Consider the following 20,430-nt stretch of genomic DNA (forward strand, 5'->3'; position numbering starts at 1 on the left):
TTATTTATTTTTTTACAAAAAGGAAACAGGACACAAAAGCGCGAGAAATCTGTTTCACGGAGGACGCCACGAAAAAGTAACACAAAAAGCCAAGTTCAAAGTTGAAGGGTAACAGGTCATTGTCAATATGGCAGCATGCGTGAGTTCTAGTAAAATATTTCTAACCCTTAGAGGTTCTTTATTTGCCAGCCATAGAAAAACATTGTTACCAGCAGCTAGCCTTGTCCAGACGTGGTCCCCTGCAGATTCAAGAAGGAATGCCTCCACGCATGCCTCAAACACCGAATCAAAGAACAATGAGACGTACTGCATTGATCTCGTTAGGTAAGCACCGACTATCCCACTTTACAGTCCGACCAACATTTAACATTTCCATTTTCTGCATTGTTACATTAAAATAATATGGGGACGATATATTGCTGCTCTCAGTGCTACACAACATAGTGTCTTTTGAAATTTGTAGAATACAAGTTAAGTTGTATAGTAGGCCAATGTGAAAACAACAAATGGCAATTGTTTGACATTGCAATTTAATTGCACTTCGAGCATCGCTTCAAAACTAAATGCCCTCATCTCTAGCTAGTCTCTGCAATTGCTGGGTTGTCCGGTAGAATGTTTGCACCTAAGGCTGTGCCAGGGTGATCCCGCTAAATCAGCGCGGAATAGTCCTGTAATTGTTTTTCAGTATGGCTAGATTTTATATCTTTTTTTTTTTTTTATCGCACAACATTTATAAAAACGAGCTATCACTAAATTATTGTTTAGCTGTTGTATGATCTGCATTTAATATGCTGCTCATTGGTAACGCAGTGAATGAGACCGTTTAGTGCAGAGCTGATGAGTGCCCTCCCCCATACAGTATGTATGTCATAAAAAAAAATGTACTAAAAAATGAACAGAACACGAATGACCTACAATTTGTAGTTTTAGAATAAATAAAATTAGATCATGTACAATACAGGAAAAAAGGAAATTGATAATAGACTCAATACCATGATGCCTGAAGGTTTACATAGAAAGGAATAGTAGGTCGTTACATCATTATTTATGTAGTAAATCACATCAAAACATGAAACGTTGGGAAGTTGGCACTTTTGAGCAAAAAGTTTATATATATATACACTACCGGTCAAAAGTTTTAGAACACCTCAATTTTTCCAGTTTTTATTGAAATTTACGCAGTTTAATGTCTCAATGTACTCTGAAATTAAAGCATAGAACAAAAGTAGCCACCTTTTGCAGATATAACAGCCGAACACACTCGTGGCATTGTTTCTACAATGGAAATCAAATATTGTTCGGAAAGTTCTTCCCAACACTGTTGCAGAAGTTCCCACAAATGTGTTGCACTTGTAGGTTGCTTTGCTTTCACCCTTCTGTCCAGTTCATCCCAAACCAGCTCAATGGGGTTTAAGTCTGGAGACTGTGCTGGCCATTCCATGATTTGAAGCCTACCGTCTTGTTCTTTTCTTCTAAGTTAGTTCTGACATAGCCTGGAGGTATGTTTTGGGTCATTATCTTGCTGTAGGATGAACCCCTGACCAACTAGGCGTATACCAGAGGGTATTGCATGGCGCTGCAAAATGCTGTGGTAGCAGTTTTGGTTCAGGGTGCCACTCACTCTGTGCAAGTCGCCGACTCTGGATCCAGCAAAAGAGCCCCAGACCATCACGCTTCCTTCTCCATGTTTGACAGTTGGTGTCCAACACTGAGGAACCATCCTTTCACCTACTCGACGGCGTACAAAAACCCTGCGTGATGAACCGAAGATTTCAAATTTTGATTCATCGGTCCATAAGACAAAAGTTGGGACACCTGTAGGAATTGTTAGCATCAACTTTCAAGGCTTAATTTACTTCCATTGCTGCAGAACAGCTGTAAGTTGTTAACCCATTACTTGTTCCCTGAAAAAGGCCTTTTTGTATAACTCTGAAATGTACATTATTTTTCAGTTTTTGGTAACCTAAACTTTTTTTTTTAACCTCTGGCAGTTTACTGCTTACCTTTGTACCATTTCAGGTTATTCACTGGACTTGAACTGTTTAAATTTCAATAAAAACTGGAAAAATTGGGGTGTTCTAAAACTTTTGACCGGTAGTGTGTGTGTGTGTGTGTGTGTGTGTGTGTGTGTATATATATATATATATATATATATATATATATATATATATATATATATATATATATATAAATATAATATAATGAAAAAATTTAGTTTTTTTTTTTGCATGTATTAAAAAAGGTTGAAATGATTCAAATATTCAGTTATATATATATAATGTGTGTGTGGATGAAGGCTATATTTGCATCCTGAGCCATTTGAAAAAAAAAAAAGCATAATACCACAGTAGTGACGTCAAAAAGTGATAATTCCTCTAGAGGAAAACATACTTGAACATTGACCCATTCGACTCCTCGACACCATCACTTTCAACTCAAAACACAAAATGTCTTGTTTTCAATCACTCGACAACACCCACAGTACAGAAATGCTCATTAATGATCAACAAAATAAGAATACATTAAAAAAAAAATGATGTAAAGCTGGTACATTAGTATCTCAGAGAAACTAGAGAGGAACGGGAAATTAAAACAAGTTAAAGGCAATCATCCAAATAAAGCTGAAGCACTAATGGATAATGACATATGGTATCTGTACAGCACTGAAACACCACATTTAAAAAAAACCCAGCTGTACTGCTGAACCGTCTTCTTTAATATTAGCATCCAAGGGTATCCATGTATTATAAAAACAATAGATGTGCCTCTTCAGTGAGTTACAGGAAAACAATCCCATCTTGGGTTTCTGTGACAGTTTATAAACCCCAATGGAAATTTCTCGAAAAACAAATAATTATAGGAAAAATCTTTTGCAGCAAAAGTTTTGCTTTTGTGGATGAGGAAAGAGTTACAAGCAATAGATGTCAAAATTATTTATTTTCTGCAATTTTTTTTGCAAAACTCAAATGCTAATTGAAAAGTATTCATACCCTTTGATGCTATGATAGTATTGTCTTAATGATTTTTTTTTTTTCCCACCAACCATCTGGGTAACCATTTCATTATGAGTGGGGCTTAACCTGGTTAAAGAAGCTTTGAAACCAAAGCAACATGTTATGTGGTGTAAATGTGATCTTGTTACCAATAGGATAATACTTTATGGCATGTCCCTTTGCTGTGCTAACAGGACCCGGGATTACGAAGGCTTCCTTTGTTCGCTGCTGCTGCCTGCAGAGGCTCGTGGATCTTCCTTTGCTCTGAGGGCCTTCAATGTGGAGCTGGCTCAGGCAGGTATTTCAGCTTCATTCTTCATATCACCACGTGATTCAGGAACACAGCAGGAAATTACATTAATAAGTACTAAAAAGATGGTAAGAGTAGGGATTGGCATTTTCTAATTTTGTACCTCATTTCAGTCTTTTTCATCACTGAAAGAAATCAGAATTGACATGACATGTGAGGTGCCAAGACTAAACTGGAAAATGGCGCCACCTAGTGGCCACATGGTGTATTTATTATTTGTATTTAGTTTATTTGGATCCACTGACCGTTGTGGGTTATAATATTTGAGAATCTTAAATCAGAATTTTCTGCAAACTGACAAATATATCTTGCTTGAATGTGGTGGTCATAGTGAAGAAATACATGTATAATTCCTGCAGATGCTTACCTCTTTGGATACCAGCTTGTTTGCTTTTCTTACTTTTTGTGAAGGATTTTGGTGATTGGAGAAAACTCCTGCATTTGTATTTCTGGAGCGTACTGCGCTGCTTGCCCACAGGGCAGGTCTCTGTCTCCAAACCCATCCAACCCTTTGCCTCTCTCTGTGAGGCATCAGGCAATGGTGCCCAGTGTTTATTAATTGTCACATCAGGCACTGGGAGTTGTATTACAAACTAATGTATGTTTTACTTTATAGATCAAGGATTCAGTGTCTCAGAAGACAATAGGGCTGATGCGCATGCAGTTTTGGAAGAAAACGTTAGAAGATATTTACAACGATGACCCTCCACCTCAACCTGTTGCCATAGAACTGTGGAAGGTCTGTACTTTTTTTTGTCATTGACAATTGATTGTCTGTCTTTTTGAAGATGTCTTACAAAGTGGAGGAGGTTTCAGATAGTACGTTTAATGTGATTGGCAATTATATGTCCTCAGCTCCCCGTTGTTGAGGAAACAATAAAACTGTAATTACTGCACACTATCCTAATAACGCATTTTAAATGGTAACCTGTTATGATGTTTTTTAGTACCTTTTTATAAGGAACCAAAATAACAACAACATAACAAATAACTGTTTAGTGTAATGTAAAAAAAAAAATGCTTATCTTTATCAAAGTTGTAATTTGTTTTGTTTTTGGTACTTTTTAGAAGCCATGGTAATGATAGCATTGCCATTATTAAAATGTAAAAGTAACTGAAAGATAACTAATTACATATTTTTTGTCTTGTACTAGGGGAAAATACCATGGGGGAACGTACACATGGGCATACACAAGATTCGTTAACTGGAGTTTGTATAGACTCATAAACAGAGCTGCACTGTTAAGTTATTGAAGTCTTACATTTGTATTTTTTGCTTTTTTTTTTTTTTTTTACAGGCAGTGAATAAGCACAAGCTGACAAAAAGGTGGTTCTCTAGAATCATTGAAGAACGTGTAAGTTTAAAATGAAACTAGAGGTTGATTTTTCACATCACAAAACGGGCACAATGGCATATTTATCTTGGTACCAAACCTAGTGATTTATTGTACTCATCGTAATCTGGGGGTATGCGGGAGGAATCCTGTTGGTCTGCTTGTCTGTATGCTTAGCAGTGCTTATTCAGTCATGAATAAACTTGGTTTGGACATTCTTTAGCCCAAATCATTGAGAGCATTGGAAGCCTGCGGCTTATGGTGTGTATCTGTATTTTAAGCTTAGTTTTTCGTGTTGTGCGTACAGTGGATGTAGATCATGTACTGTACATTGCTCTTTTAAAACCAATTCTTTTGTTTACAGGAAAAAGATTTGAATGACCGGGCTTACCAAAATATTCAAGAGCTTGAATCTTATGCAGAGAATGTTCAGTCGAGTCTGGTATATCTAATGTTGGAAGCACTGGGTAGGAATTAGTTTTTAAACCCCCTCCATACATTAACTTTTTATTTGTTTTTTAAAGTCACATGAGAATAGAAACTAGTTGTACCTTATTGATGCCCTCTATTGGCAGACTATGGAAATTCAATTTGTACTGAGTGATATGGGAGGGTCTATTTTACTGGTCTAAACAGCAGTAGATCTAAATACAACTTGGTATTCCTCCAGGGTGGTTTACAGACCCTCTTGTTAATATTACTGCATACAGTAGAATACAGTTTAATTAGCACCACTGAAAACCAGGTATACATTTTACCACAGTGGTATGAGGAGTGTTCTGTTGGATCATTAAAGTAAACACCTATGTGTGTTGTATTCACATAAATATGATATGCAAACCTATATCAAAACTTTCAATTTTGTAACCCTGTAATTCGGTATGCAATTTTCACATGTTTCATATACTGAATAAGATGTGTTTGTGCTAAAACCATGTGGACTAAGCCATGTGAGATAATGTGCTTTTACAATATCTTATGATGTTCTATTATTAAATATATATATATTTCACATAACTACAGTTTATGCAAGAGATGCCTGCCGAAAAAAATAGGTTGAGCATAATTAATCACATTACTGACATCATTAAGACCGATTTGCCTCTCTTTGATAGCTCAGAAAAAAACGATATTGGATGTAGTTGGCAGCAGTGTGGAGTAGTGGTTAGGGCTCTGGACTCTTGACCGGAGGGTCGTGGGTTCAATCCCAGGTGGGGGACATTGCTACTGTACCCTTGAGCAAGGTACTTTACCTAGATTGCTCCAGTAAAAACCCAACTGTATAAATGGGTAATTGTATGTAAAAATAATGTGCAAAAAATAATGTAATTGTATGTAAAAAAAAAAAAGTGGTATCTTGTAACAATTTAACATAAAAATCATTTATCTTGACATATATTTAATTTCACTCCATAAAATGTCCCAAGAGGCTGTTCAATTCAAATTTTTAATTAAGCCTTTAAAAGCCTTTAATTAAGCCTTTAAAACAATGTTTTTAATTGTTGTCGTTGAAAAATATCAGATACATTTTATAATACCCAAACGTTCATTAGGTCTTGAAAACATATAACATGTAATATGCAACATATGTTTTTCACAGTATTTTCAGAAAGTTTTAGAATATGTATTTATATAATGGCTAAAGCATGCTGTACCAGTTTGCTGTAACATTAATTGATTTCTTTACATGTAACAAAATCTTTCTCCCTTTTTAAATGTAAAGTTTTTTTTGTTTTTTTTAAGGCAGCTGTGGTTTTATTTTTAATATTATTTCCAAGTGGGACAATTGCTAGTGCTTTTATGTAATAGAAAATACATACAACTAAGCTAAAGTGTTTTATGTTCTGTTTGGTGTTTAGTCATCGATTTCCCTGTATTGCTGGTTATTGCAATCACACTGGTAAATTCTTCTTTAGAAATCTCCCATATCTTTCTTCTCCTTATGAATTTGTGCTCAGGTATAAAAGATGTCCATGCAGACCATGCAGCGAGCCACATTGGGAAAGCTCAGGGAATAGTTACTTGTCTACGAGCGACGCCATACAACAGCAGCAGACGCAAAGTCTACCTTCCAATGGACATTTGCATGCTGGTGAGTGGGATTTAAATTCATGTGCCTGAGTATTTGAGTATAGCTAGCGAGTGTTTTATTAACCATCTCTTCTGTACGAGTGGCTGCTTGCGCTGAAAAACAAAAAGGGTCCAGGCGTGAAGTGGAATAATGCATTCTGTCTGGGTAACAACCGCTGGCAATCCTTTGTCTCCTGAAGCTGGCATTCAGGAGAGAGAAATAGGGAGAGAAGTTACGACTGACATTAAAATATCAAAGAACCCCCTGCTTATGTTTCCAGTGAAGACTTCCAATGAGATCTCACATAAAGAGTAATGTGCCTCTCTGATACCAGTATAAAAGGAAACATCTTGTACTCAAAATTCAAAGCAAACAGTTTTGTTTTTTTGGGGTTTTTTTTTTGTATATTTTACAGAATCCTCAAAGTACAAGCTCACTTTTTTCACAATTTTTTTTTTTTTTTTTAAATGTATTTATTTTTTTTACATGAAATTTGGCAAACATACTCCACTGGAGGTGTATATTTCTGTTTGTACTGTATATTTCTGTGTGTGTGTGTACAGTGTGGATGTGATAGTCAGCAAGATCTTCTCAGCAGGCAGGCAAGAATCACATGAGAAAAGGAGATAAGCACGTATGCATTTTAACACAAAATAAACACTTGTGTGTACACAAACAAAAGTTGCCTACATATATGGTTTCAGATATAAAGGGAAAGAAAATGGCACATAAATAAGTATACTTTTTTTTGTCACGTGGACTGTCATGCCATAAAACTGATCTAATTTTAATGAAACTGCACACAGCCCTGTACACTGGGTAAGATGTAATAGAATTGTGAAATGCTCTAAACGTGGTTGATGTCCCACGTGATTTATAATTGTTTTTATTGTAATGGTCTTACACTTGCATTGTCATTAGTTTGGTATATTCAAAATCTCACAGTGCTGTGCATAATAAAATAGGCTACAAGGACACATGAGGACATGCAGGCACTCTTTCAGGAAAATGTTTAAACAGCTGTATTTGGATCTGACACTGTTTAGGTCAATTGAATATACCCTAGTATCCTTTTACTGTACAATAGAAGCAAACTGAGTCTGTCTTGTATGCTTCAGTTTAAAGAAGTGTGTAGTTTTGAAAAAAATAGTTCTTAGTGTTGCTGCTATCTTCATAATGCAGCCATTTCCCTTATTGTTTTGTGTAATGGATTTTTTATTGTTAATAGACAGAAATGAAACAACTACTATATTTGTCTCTTTTTTGGTTAAGAACATAAGAAAGTTTACAAACGAGAGGAGGCCATTCGGCCCATCTTGCTCGTTTGGTTGTTAGTAGCTTATTGATCCCAGAATCTCATCAAGCAGCTTCTTGAAGGATCCCAGGGTGTCAGCTTCAACAACTTTGTACTTGCATTCAAAATACTTTTCCTTGTGCTTCTTAGCTGAGGGACAAATTTTTATATTGTAGTATATAAATATTAAATGCATTTTCTGGTAAAATGGCACCAAAGTTCTGGCCAGGCCAAAACAGATATGAGAATTGCCTGCATTAGCAAACCATCTAAAAGTGATATTTATATTCAGTATTTAAAATTGGAAATGCTGGGGCTCCAGAGTGGCGCATCCAGTAAAAGCACTTACGTAGAGTGCAGGATGCGCCCAATAGTCTGGACGTCGCGAGTTCGAGTCCAGGCTATTCCTTTGCCGAGCGAGGACGGGAGCTCCCAGGGGGCGGCGCTCAATTGACCGAGCGCTGCCCTGGTGGAGAAGGGTTAGGTCGGCCAGGGTGTTCTCGGCTCACCGTGCACCAGCTACCCCTGTAGTCTGGCCGGGCGCCTGCGGGCTTGCCTGTATGCTGCCTGAGAGCTGTGTTGTCCTCCGACGCTGTAGCTCTTGGGTGGCTGCATGGTGAGTCCGCAGTGTGAAAAAAAGCGGTCGGCTGACGGCACACGCTTCGGAGGACAGTGTGTGTTCGTCTTCGCCCTCCCGAGTCAGCGCAGGGGTGGTAGCGGTGAGCTGAGCATAATACAGTGCCTTGCGAAAGTATTCGGCCCCCTTGAACTTTGCGACCTTTTGCCACATTTCAGGCTTCAAACATAAAGATATGAAACTGTAATTTTTTGTGAAGAATCAACAACAAGTGGGACACAATCATGAAGTGGAACGAAATTTATTGGATATTTCAAACTTTTTTAACAAATAAAAAACTGAAAAATTGGGCGTGCAAAATTATTCAGCCCCTTTACTTTCAGTGCAGCAAACTCTCTCCAGAAGTTCAGTGAGGATCTCTGAATGATCCAATGTTGACCTAAATGATTAATGATGATAAATAGAATCCACCTGTGTGTAATCAAGTCTCCGTATAAATGCACCTGCACTGTGATAGTCTCAGAGGTCCGTTTAAAGCGCAGAGAGCATCATGAAGAACAAGGAACACACCAGGCAGGTCCGAGATACTGTTGTGGAGAAGTTTAAAGCCGGAGTTGGATACAAAAAGATTTCCCAAGCTTTAAACATCCCAAGGAGCACTGTGCAAGCGATAATATTGAAATGGAAGGAGTATCAGACCACTGCAAATCTACCAAGACCTGGCCGTCCCTCTAAACTTTCAGCTCATACAAGGAGAAGACTGATCAGAGATGCAGCCAAGAGGCCCATGATCACTCTGGATGAACTGCAGAGATCTACAGCTGAGGTGGGAGACTCTGTCCATAGGACAACAATCAGTCGTATACTGCACAAATCTGGCCTTTATGGAAGAGTGGCAAGAAGAAAGCCATTTCTTAAAGATATCCATAAAAAGTGTCGTTTACAGTTTGCCACAAGCCACCTGGGAGACACACCAAACATGTGGAAGAAGGTGCTCTGGTCAGATGAAACCAAAATCGAACTTTTTGGCAACAATGCAAAACGTTATGTTTGGCGTAAAAGCAACACAGCTCATCACCCTGAACACACCATCCCCACTGTCAAACATGGCGGTGGCAGCATCATGGTTTGGGCCTGCTTTTCTTCAGCAGGGACAGGTGAAGATGGTTAAAATTGATGGTAAGATGGATGGAGCCAAATACAGGACCATTCTGGAAGAAAACCTGATGGAGTCTGCAAAAGACCTGAGACTGGGACGGAGATTTGTCTTCCAACAAGACAATCATCCAAAACAGAAAGCAAAATCTACAATGGAATGGTTCACAAATAAACATATCCAGGTGTTAGAATGGCCAAGTCAAAGTCCAGACCTGAATCCAATCGAGAATCTGTGGACAGAACTGAAAACTGCTGTTCACAAATGCTCTCCATCCAACCTCACTGAGCTCGAGCTGTTTTGCAAGGAGGAATGGGCAAAAATTTCAGTCTCTCGATGTGCAAAACTGATAGAGACATACCCCAAGCGACTTACAGCTGTAATCGCAGCAAAAGGTGGCACTACAAAGTATTAACTTAAGGGGGCTGAATAATTTTGCACGCCCAATTTTTCAGTTTTTTATTTGTTAAAAAAGTTTGAAATATCCAATAAATTTCGTTCCACTTCTTGATTGTGTCCCACTTGTTGTTGATTCTTCACAAAAAATTACAGTTTCATATCTTTGTTTGAAGCCTGAAATGTGGCAAAAGGTCGCAAAGTTCAAGGGGGCCGAATACTTTCGCAAGGCACTGTAAAATAATTGGCCATTCTAAATTGGGAGAAAATAATAAAAATAATTGTCAATGACTAAATTTATAAAAAAAATAATAATAATTGGAAATGCTGTATAAGAACATTGTGGTCACTAGATTGCAATCAAGGAAACTTTTATATAAGGTTTCTTGTAGTTTAATTGTTTTTATTGATTTTTGTTTTGTTTTAGCTGTTAATCAACAGGGGTTATTAATAATGTAAGTTTTTGAAAAAATACTTTTTGTAATGTATATTTTTCCTTTACAGCAAAATATCGGCAGGTAGAGATAAAAAGGAAATAAATTGAAAAGTACAATTGGTGCAGCCCTGAAGGCTGTCTAAAGGGTATTCAGAGAAGGTTAGAGCTGTCTTAAAAGCATCAGGCAACTCGCCGCTTCTATCAAACATGAAAACTGTCTCTGAAATTCAATTCGGCCCTGAAGACACGTAGTAAGTGATTATTTTTTTTTTTTCTCAGCACAGTGTTTCCCAGGAGGACTTCATGCGAGGCAGTCGGGAGACGAACGTCAGGAATGTCATTTTTGATATTGCAAGCCAAGCACATGTTCATTTACAGCATGTATGTATAAGTCAACGATTCGTTTGCCCTCTTATCTAAACCTCTTTCACAGGAACTACTGTGTCGGTTTGCAATGGTGTTACAGACTTTTGCTACAATGCACTCCTGTACAATAGGTCCAAAATCATTGGGATTGTACCTAGAAGGAAATCAGTTTGGGCACTTTGGTAAAAAGTTGAATTGCATTTCTTTTATGTTGTTTCCAGTCTTGATAAGATCCAGGATGGCATCTAATCTCATTAAACCACCTGACTGGAAAGTGCATTTTTACAATTGCTGCTTATTTTGGTTGGATGTTTTATGTTCCTGAAGTATAGCACCTATATCTTGCTCCCTCCATGCGTTTGAAGAGTTTCATTCAGCTCCCCCCCCCCCCCCCTCCTATAAGACATTTGGGTCTACTTTAATGAGCTAAATACCAGCGCTCTTTAACAGATGGGATTACAGACAGACATACGACATACAATAAAAAACAGTCAAACAAAATAGACCCTGTCATCAAATTGTGTCTTCTGCTACTGCCACCAAAACTGAAATTGCTTATATTGCATACTGGATTTCTGTAACTGAACTGTAAACGGGATGGATATTCTTTAGACCATTGAGGATTTTTTTTTCTTTTTCTTGAGGGAGCCCTTGGACTAACAGTAGCAGTCGTTCAGCTTACAGTAGTATTGAAGTGTGCCCAAAGAGCTCTTAAGGCCGCTGCACACCAGACGCGATGCGGTTTTTCGTTGGCCGACAAGATGCTTTTGCAGCGACGTGACCATACACACCTGAAGCAACACGGACGCAATGCGACAGATTGGAAGTTTATGTATACTTATGGATACGGCTTTAACTTGGTGGCCATGTGCATTGAAGTTGTTCTCTGATTGCTGAATTCCCTAGTTGTTCCCTATATTTATTTTATTTTAATTAAGCTTGTCTAGCTTCATTTTTTTTTTTAATTGGTTCTGCCCCTTTTTTATATTTGCAGTTCTCTTGATTTTCTTTCCCCACTTTATTTTTTTTTTTTTAGGCAAGATCGTTCAACAAAAGTGTACCACCTAAAGCTGCTCCTGCCTTTATGCTGACGGTGAGTTATGAGATACTGTGTTGTATAATTAAAGGGAGGGCTTTCTTGCTCAACTGGCAGTGACATATATGAAATCATTTAACCTTTAACTTTGCCAGTTCACTTCCAGTTCAGCATCGGTAGTGAATGAAAGTCACTTTTCCTCCACTGTATGAAAGTGATTATTTTGCATACTCATGTCATGCTTCCTACTGTATATATTATAATAACATATAGTGGCACATGAGATCAACATCCAGCCAGATGAAGTGAACGATTTAGCTTTTTCTACTATAAGGAGTTACTTGGACACTACAGACTGGCACGATTCTAAGACTACCACCATGGTCCTGTAGCTGACCCTTTTAACTTTTTAAGCTGGGTGTTTTATTATTTTTATAGGATCTTTTAGAACTAGGAGCTATGCACGATTTGACATCGGTACACAAGATGTACTGGAATTTTGAGAAATCCTTAACAGTGTTTGATTTGTTTCATATTATTATTATTATTATTATTATTATTATTATTATTATTATTGTTATTGTTATTATTAATATTATTAATATTTGTTTATTTAGCAGACGCCTTTATCCAAGGCGACTTGCAGAAACTAGCGTGTGTGAACTATGCATCAGTTGCAGAGTCACTTACAATTACGTATCACCCGAAAGACGGAGCACAAGGAGGTTAAGTGACTTGCTCAGGGTCACACAATGAGTTGGTGGCTGAGGTGGGATTTGAACCGGGGACCTCCTGGTTACAAGCCCTTTTCTTTAACCACTGGACCACACAGCCTTCTCATACATAATGCATAATTGTATGTGTGCATGTTTAAAATCGACAAACCCGGTATGGAAAGTGTTTGCTCCAAGATGTTGTGCTTGGTACTTTCCGATGCCATCAATATTAAATACTGTAACGTTCTTTCTGTGACAGGTTGGATTGGAGGACTATTTAGACAAAGTGAGAAAACTGGACTTTGATGTCTTTCACCCAAGTTTACAGAAGAGAAACCCTCTGCTTCCCATTAATTTATATATTCGCTCATGGAAGAACACATACTAACTTTATGTTTTAAACTGTTATTACTGTATGACAATGTATTACTGTCTGACTGCTGTGAATTATAAATCACAAACAAATTCTTGTTTTCATCCCCCCCAATGGCATGATAAATATTCCACCACCTCGTTGTCAAAGTGCAAGTGGAAATCTTACATGAAAAATAAGGAGTGAAAGACTTTTTGTTGGTTTGTCACATTCTGTCCTTATATTAATGATGCCAGAATGATAGCATTCAAAGCATTTCTATTACTATTTTGAAAACGTTTCAAGATTACTGATAGATTTGTTTGAAAAGGTTATCATCTGCTGACATTGTAGGAATTGAGGTGAGACTAAGTAAGCTGCACATCAATTTGCTGTCAAAAAGATGGATTATGATGAAGCATTTTATTTATTTCACACAGCAACTTTTTATTAAAAAAAACAAACAACAAATGTCATTAAGGTGGCTATTTGGTTAATATAATTGTGTCCTCTGTGGAGTGTTGTTGACCCAGGTATGTTATTCAGTATCCATTAACACATGTTTTTGGTGCACTGTATCTCATAGCAACTGTCAACAGTTATATATTTTTTTTTTTAAACTACTGGAGCACAGCAGAGGAAGTGATATTTTTTTCAAGTAGCTGGTCTTCTGGAGAGGGAATGTGGCAATAGACCGATATATTTCTGCAAAAATACCCCATTTGTAGCTTATAGTCCCTGGCCCTTTCCATGTTTTTACAAAAAGTGTACAATTATGTTATAGGAATCGTATGCAATGGAGTATCACTAATGAACAATTAAGTGCAGGAACTTTTTGAATATGCTTAACAAATGTTTCATGGCTGTATTCCAGACCTTGATTAGCACTTATCTTAGAATATCTAATGCTACTTTGGGTAAGGTAGTCTAAGATTAGTGCCAAGCAGTGTTTGTGAAACCAGCTGTCGGAGAATATAGTCAAGAGACGTCTTTTGTGTCACAACAGGTCCCTGTTTCCCCAACACTGCTTAACGCAGTGCTGTTTTGCTGGGGATTTGTGCTCTACCTGATTTTCGGTTGCATAAATTGTTTTTTTATTGTTTCATTACACAGGTAGAAAAAGTGTGAAGGTCTTGCTGTACTATCAGTTGTATTGCGTCTAGTATGTACAATAATGAGGCAGACTCGTCAATATTTTATATTTTGATAATCAATTAAGTAGTTCCCAACTACAGTCAATTCTTGTTAAAACTCAGATTAGACACATTTCATGATGCTATGAGTTTTCTACATAGTCCCTGCCAAATTTAGCAGTCACTTATGTAAATGATTTCTAATATGAATTCACTTAACATGAATTTCCTGGTTGTGCAAATTATTTTGGAGCTCCCCCCCATGAAGAAAAATATGAATAAAACGAGCCCCTCTAGTTCAAAGGATATTGGGGAATGTATTGACTTGCATCCAGATCAGTGCCTCTGTTCTGGATTGTAGTGCTGTTTACTGATCCTAGGACACATTTAGAGTTGCCACAGCGCTCACACACCAGTGTCATTTCCATGTAGCAGTGCAGACATTGCACTATCCTCACAGACAAAAGTGGAGGTGTGGAAAGCGGTGGATGAGGCACCACCGTACAAGAGCATGAAAGATGTTGCTGCAGATTCCAGCATTCCTGCTAACGCTCTGTCAACCAATCTGAAAAACCGAGGAACAATATAATACAGACCTTTGAACTGTAAACTGAATACAAGTCAGTATCTGTATCGCTCAGTATCTGATGTTGAGAACACCTTGCTCTTGTGGTTTGAATGCCTGTGATCAGAATGGGACAAGCAGGTTTCTAGTGCAGTTCATTTGCAATACATGCTTTTTAAAAGTTCACTTACAACTATATTTTTGATAAAATGCACAGTACTTTTAAATGTATAATACTTTTCATTGTTCTGTAATTGAAATTGAATTCAATTACTGTAACGTCAATAAAAACTGACAGTATTCATTTGGCTTAGACTGCTAATAATACAAATTAGTGATAAAATGTGGGTTTTTTTTGCTGGTCCCTTGAAATTCTTATTAACGGGAATAGACTATTTTAATTAGTTGGCTTGCTTGTTTTCCCCAGATGAAGGCTCTTTGTAAGAAGAGAATGTCTGTTGAATAATCTCTTGTTTGATCCCTGTTGTGAAGCTAAACACTACAGATTACGCTATGAAAAGAGCATTAATGTTTGATTTTTGTAGTTTGGTAATCCACAATATGAACGCTTAAGTTGTAATGTCAACGTCTGTCTATATAAAACCATGCAGATTTGTATCTCTCTGCTGGCAGACTATGACATGTCTCCTTTCATTGCATTACAAAGGCCCCCTTTAATGCTTGTCTATCCCCTCATAACACTCCCACATATTTAAGTCTTGTATTGTAGGCTTCATTTTATAATTATTTAATACTGTGAATGCATCATTGGAAATGGAAGTAGCATAATTGTGAGGATTGCTACAATATTTCATAGTTACACTATTCCTGGGTTACCGTGATATGACTTTACAATAGGGGTGTTAGATTCCGTTGAATTTCCTAAACTTTTAAAATATAAGATTAAGCATGCTTAAATGTTTAAACTTTAACGTGTTTGGAATATAGGGGTGTGATGATTCTTGTATTTTTCCAAGTAATTACCTTTAAGAAGTTTTTGTCGGCTGGTATTAAATAAATCAAAACACACCTATTTATTCATGTGTTGATTTCAAAACAAGAAAAGCCGTCCTTCCCTCACCTTTACAATGTAGTACCAATCAATAGCAATTAAAGAAACTTCCGCATTGAATGTTTTAAAATCCGAATGTAAGCAAATTTCTCTCTCAGTACGTTGCAAAACTAGCAAATGCAACTAACAAGAAAGCAACTTGTAAAGAAAGTGAAAAAAAAGATTTCATATCAAAAGGATAAAGGAAAGGTAAGACAAATAATCGCTTAGAAAATATACAGTAAATTAGTTTGTTAGATTGATCACGACAGGTTCTATATTAACACTCAGATTGTTATTGATTGAGATCAATAACTGTGTTAACAAGGGAAACCGAGAGGCCGCATTGTTTTGCGTTGAGTAATTGCTACATTTTATTCAATTTAATGAATACATAGAAACTTAAAATTTCTTAAATGCAATTACTTAGAAAATACTGAGTATTGGCACACCCCTATTGAAATGTTGGTAGCCACTCAGATAACCCATAACAAGAAGGATTACAAGTATATTTTCAAAAAGTTACAATATTAATGTGTAAGAGACCATGTGTATGCAACAGTAATGTATATATGGAATAGATTATACAAAAATCTGATAATGTTTACATGTTTTAACAAAATTGGTAACATTTAATGCTCATTCATGTTTTGAGGTTGTGCAATAACCATTTGCAACAACAGAGCATCTTGTCTTGCATGAAAACTACAAGAAACATATATATCCTATTAACAATAATTTCAAATGGAAGTCTTTCTCTGAGCTTTTTTTGTGTGTCAGTAAGATGATGATGATGATAGTTGTTCTAATTTTCCCTGGAAATTGACACATTTTTCATATGTTTTAATGAAGTCACAAAAGCTTAGACCCCTACATACCCCACCCAGCATTCTAATTCTAGAAAAAGAATGTGGAATTCTGTATCCCAAAAGTCCTCGGAAACAATGAAACTTCATGCAGAACTTTACAACGGTCATGTATGTGGGCAGTTTTGATTTGGTGACGCTGTATTTGACTCTTTGTTTGAAGATGAAGACATTGAATAACTTCTGGTCGATATGTTTGTCTTTTGAATTTATTTAGTTTATTTTAATATTTTAGTTTTATAGCTATGGATCAAGCCTCTCAATTAATTATTTCCCCACACAAGGCACCTTTTCTCTTCCAAACAGTGGTCACAGAAATGTGTTTCAGTTAATGTACCTGTAGCATCACGTTGCGTCGGCAAACGCAGAGCATGACATTTTTTTAAAAGACAGCCTGGTGTTTTCCAATTAAATACATATTATAACAGTGCAAAGAATGTGTTTTGCAAAGAGGGGGATGAACTAAAGAGAATACATTCTGAATTCAATAGGAACAGATGGTCAGGCAGATTTAGACATTTATTAATATGCAAATATCAGGACAATATTTCGGAGTATGGCTAGCTGTGTAAATTCAGCAGCATAAGCAGGGCCAGGAAATCAAGTCTGATAACCCTTGTGAGTCTGCAGATGGATTTTGGTCTCAAAAAGCTTGTTTTTGCAGTCCAAGGCGGCTTGGCTTATCTCATTAGGCTTTCTCAGTTTTGCACCTGCACTTTTATCTAGGATATTGAACATCCAATGACAAGTTTTAAAGTTTAAATTTGAAAGCAAGATTATGAAATATTCACTTAATATACATGTTATTTAATTACTGTACTCAATTCTAATGCATGATTCGTAATATAACAAGAAATACAGCTGTAAACTATTAGAATAATAATAATAATAATAAATCATATCAAAGACTTGGAGTTGATGTCAGTAATACCCAATTGCATGTAAACTATTCAATGTCGGGGTCATGACTGCTTGTATGGGCATGGTGAGAGGTGATTATGGACAATTTGGCTGCTGGTCCCACCTGTTAAGGGGAGAAGAAGCCACCGGCCTCTGAAAGAGGAACTGATCTGATGATGCCAGATAAGCAGGGTGGACTGTGACAAAGCTACACCCTTCAACCCCCCTGTCAAGGGGACTGCCTGCATTGAGGTGGAAGGTGGGGAGGTGGAGGGTAGGATTGCGTAGCATACGAGGAAGTGATCTAATGAGGCAATTATTCTATAATCCTAAAGGGACAGCAATCGTTTAATAATCCCTCCTCTGAATTTCATCCTAAGATTCTGATAGTTATGGGGCAACAACATTAGCAATGCTGTTTGCTCTGGACCATACTATTTGTATTAGTTTTGTGAACTATACTTTTACTGTACAGTAGGGCCTACCTTTTCTTAGTTCAATACACAGAAAATGTGAAAATGGTGAAGGGCAAATATTAAAAACTATTATATCAAAGCTTTGGTTGGAGCGGCTATCCACTATTTTGGGTTGTAAACCTGACAAGTGGTATTTAAATGGAGATGTATTTGGAATCTGAAGCAGAAATGTAATTGCTTTGTGGCCAATTAAACACATTGGTCTCCAGATAATGAGCCTCCCTGCTGTCAGCTTACCACAAAATGTATATTATGAACTGTGCATGATAAACTGGCATTGCTGCATTAAACAAATATATACCTTCTGAATATTGTTTGTTGGTCTTACTTTGATATTTTACTGAAGGTGTAGTGAGGCGATAAATAAAAGCTACACTTAATTACACCTGTCATACTCTCCTAAAATATTTAATGCTGAAATGCCAGTATGGATTTTTTTTTGTTTGTTTTTCTATATTTTCTGCTAATAGAGTAAACTATGGTATATAAAAAAAATATATATATATTTGCACAATTTTTTGGCAAAGATGATTTCACTAATTTAAAAGGGTTGTCTGTAGCCAGACTTGACTTCATGTATAAGCAGACATTGTTTGATCAATAAAGATTGGCCATGAATGGTTTCCATGGAATTGGAATGTCTCCATAGTAAAACAGGGTTTACCTAACAGACACAGCCAGGGAATATGTAGGGGAAGTATAATGTGACTCAACTTCAACTCATGAAACAATTTCACGTTCCTTAAACAATAAAGCATTCAATAAATATAGATTATATAAATATGCAGGTTCCATGTATTACTGTAACAATATGATAACACACAAAAGTATTGATTTTCTTTGACTGTTGTACATGTTCTGAAAAAGCAGCAAGCATTTTTGAGTTGACAGTGCAATAGGCTTGGTTTCCCAATCAATTTAAATGTAATTTCTTTGTATGGCATACTTGTTCTAGGGCAACTGAAATGTACCTATCTGGATTTGATTTCTTCCATGTGCTTTGTGGCCCCCAAAAAAGCAATTTTAGTTTTTTCTTTTATTATTACGGTCAATTTACTAAAATGCCTTTGTGCAATCGGCATGTTGGAGGCTGGACTAGGACAGCGTACTGTGGCTCGTTGTCTTGGGTGCTCACAGCCAGCAATTTCAAACCTGTCGAGATGGTATAACCAGACACACTCTGTCAATGACAGGCCACAAACTGGGAGGCCAAGAACACCTGCCCAAGATCAATTTGCAGCATCTTTGTGATGTCAATTGTTAATCAGCACAATAAAAAGTCACAGTTTGTCATTTTTCGATCGCACCTAGTGAATTTTATCCAAATATAAGTGATAAGTTTCTTTTTTTCAATAGGGACAAACTTTACAAAACTTGATACAAACTGTAAAATGAAACGTATAACTAAAATGCTCCCAGGATTTATTTCTGTCACCCAAGATGTGACATTTAATAGAAATGCCCAGTTCACAAATGTTTAAAGCTATTGTACAGTGGTACTTGAAACCAAGTATATAGAAATATTTATTTTAAGGACTCAAATGTGTGCTTCAATTGTTTGTTACTATTTATTGTAACATGATGTGTGGCCTTGTAACATTTAATTTGTTCAAAATTGTATCCAAACCAATTTGTCAATAGGTCTGTACTTTGAGGGACAAGCTGGTGCACGATCAGCCCATTGTGAAGTCAACTCTGTCACAGTTTATATAGGGCCATCCGATCACATGACACCTCACGTCACAAGATTTTCTAATTTTAGTTTGAAATGGTGAGGCAACACTCATATAGGTATTGTTGACTGAATGTGGGAAAGAGTGACAGTTTGGACTTTGTGGGTAAGTGATTTAGACTGGTTTGGTCCAGGATCTCACATTCCAGGCCTCTAGGAGCTCAATTGAAACATCACCCCGTCTGAAGTAGGAAGGTGCTACTGCAAATGAGGTGGAGGGAGGAGGGGTGAAAGAGGACATTTGGGAATAGGCAGGCATTGTATTTAAGCAGTAGTTTGAACAATGGTGATCGCGAAGGGAGATTGTTGCCTCGCACCCTTACAATCACAGAATGCCTGCAATACTCTATCTATCTTTTTCGATTTGTGTGTCTGGGATGCCTTGGAAGAACACTTGCTGGTTGCTACTGTAGGGTAAAGCTAAATAGATCAAATCATCAGCTGGGTAGTTGATTCCATGCTATTGGTATGTATGATAATGATCTCATTTGTTCTGTCATCGCTGGCATACATTTATTTTCTCAATTATTGTACATAATAGCCCAGATTTAGCTGTCACATATTAGATAAAGATTATGCTTAAGGGCCTGGAATTAGCTGTCACTTATTACAGAAATATTGTGCAGTACATAACAGCCTGGAATCAGTTTAAAGAAAAGTTACAAACGAG

General features: G+C 37.0%; 1 protein-coding gene across 2 annotated transcripts; it reads left to right on the forward strand.

Annotated features, from left to right (window-relative positions):
* The first annotated feature begins 26 nt into the window (after window positions 1–26).
* On the forward strand, window positions 27–18,337 carry ndufaf6 (NADH:ubiquinone oxidoreductase complex assembly factor 6). Of its 2 annotated transcripts, none has more exons than XM_034059040.3 (9): window positions 27–324; window positions 3,188–3,287; window positions 3,920–4,042; window positions 4,602–4,658; window positions 5,002–5,104; window positions 6,596–6,729; window positions 10,847–10,948; window positions 11,970–12,026; window positions 12,945–18,337. In XM_034059040.3, exons 1-9 carry the CDS (start codon window positions 128–130, stop codon window positions 13,071–13,073), a joined length of 1,002 nt encoding a protein of 333 aa, XP_033914931.2. In that variant the 5' UTR covers window positions 27–127; the 3' UTR covers window positions 13,074–18,337. The 2 variants fall into 2 exon arrangements, with proteins under 2 accessions (XP_033914931.2, XP_033914932.2); XM_034059041.3 differs by having other exon boundaries at window positions 187–324; window positions 3,188–3,291.
* The last annotated feature ends 2,093 nt before the right edge of the window (window positions 18,338–20,430 follow it).

This window comes from Acipenser ruthenus, chromosome 3 (genome assembly GCF_902713425.1).
Source record: "Acipenser ruthenus chromosome 3, fAciRut3.2 maternal haplotype, whole genome shotgun sequence".
NCBI classification, from domain to species: Eukaryota; Metazoa; Chordata; class Actinopteri; order Acipenseriformes; family Acipenseridae; genus Acipenser; species Acipenser ruthenus.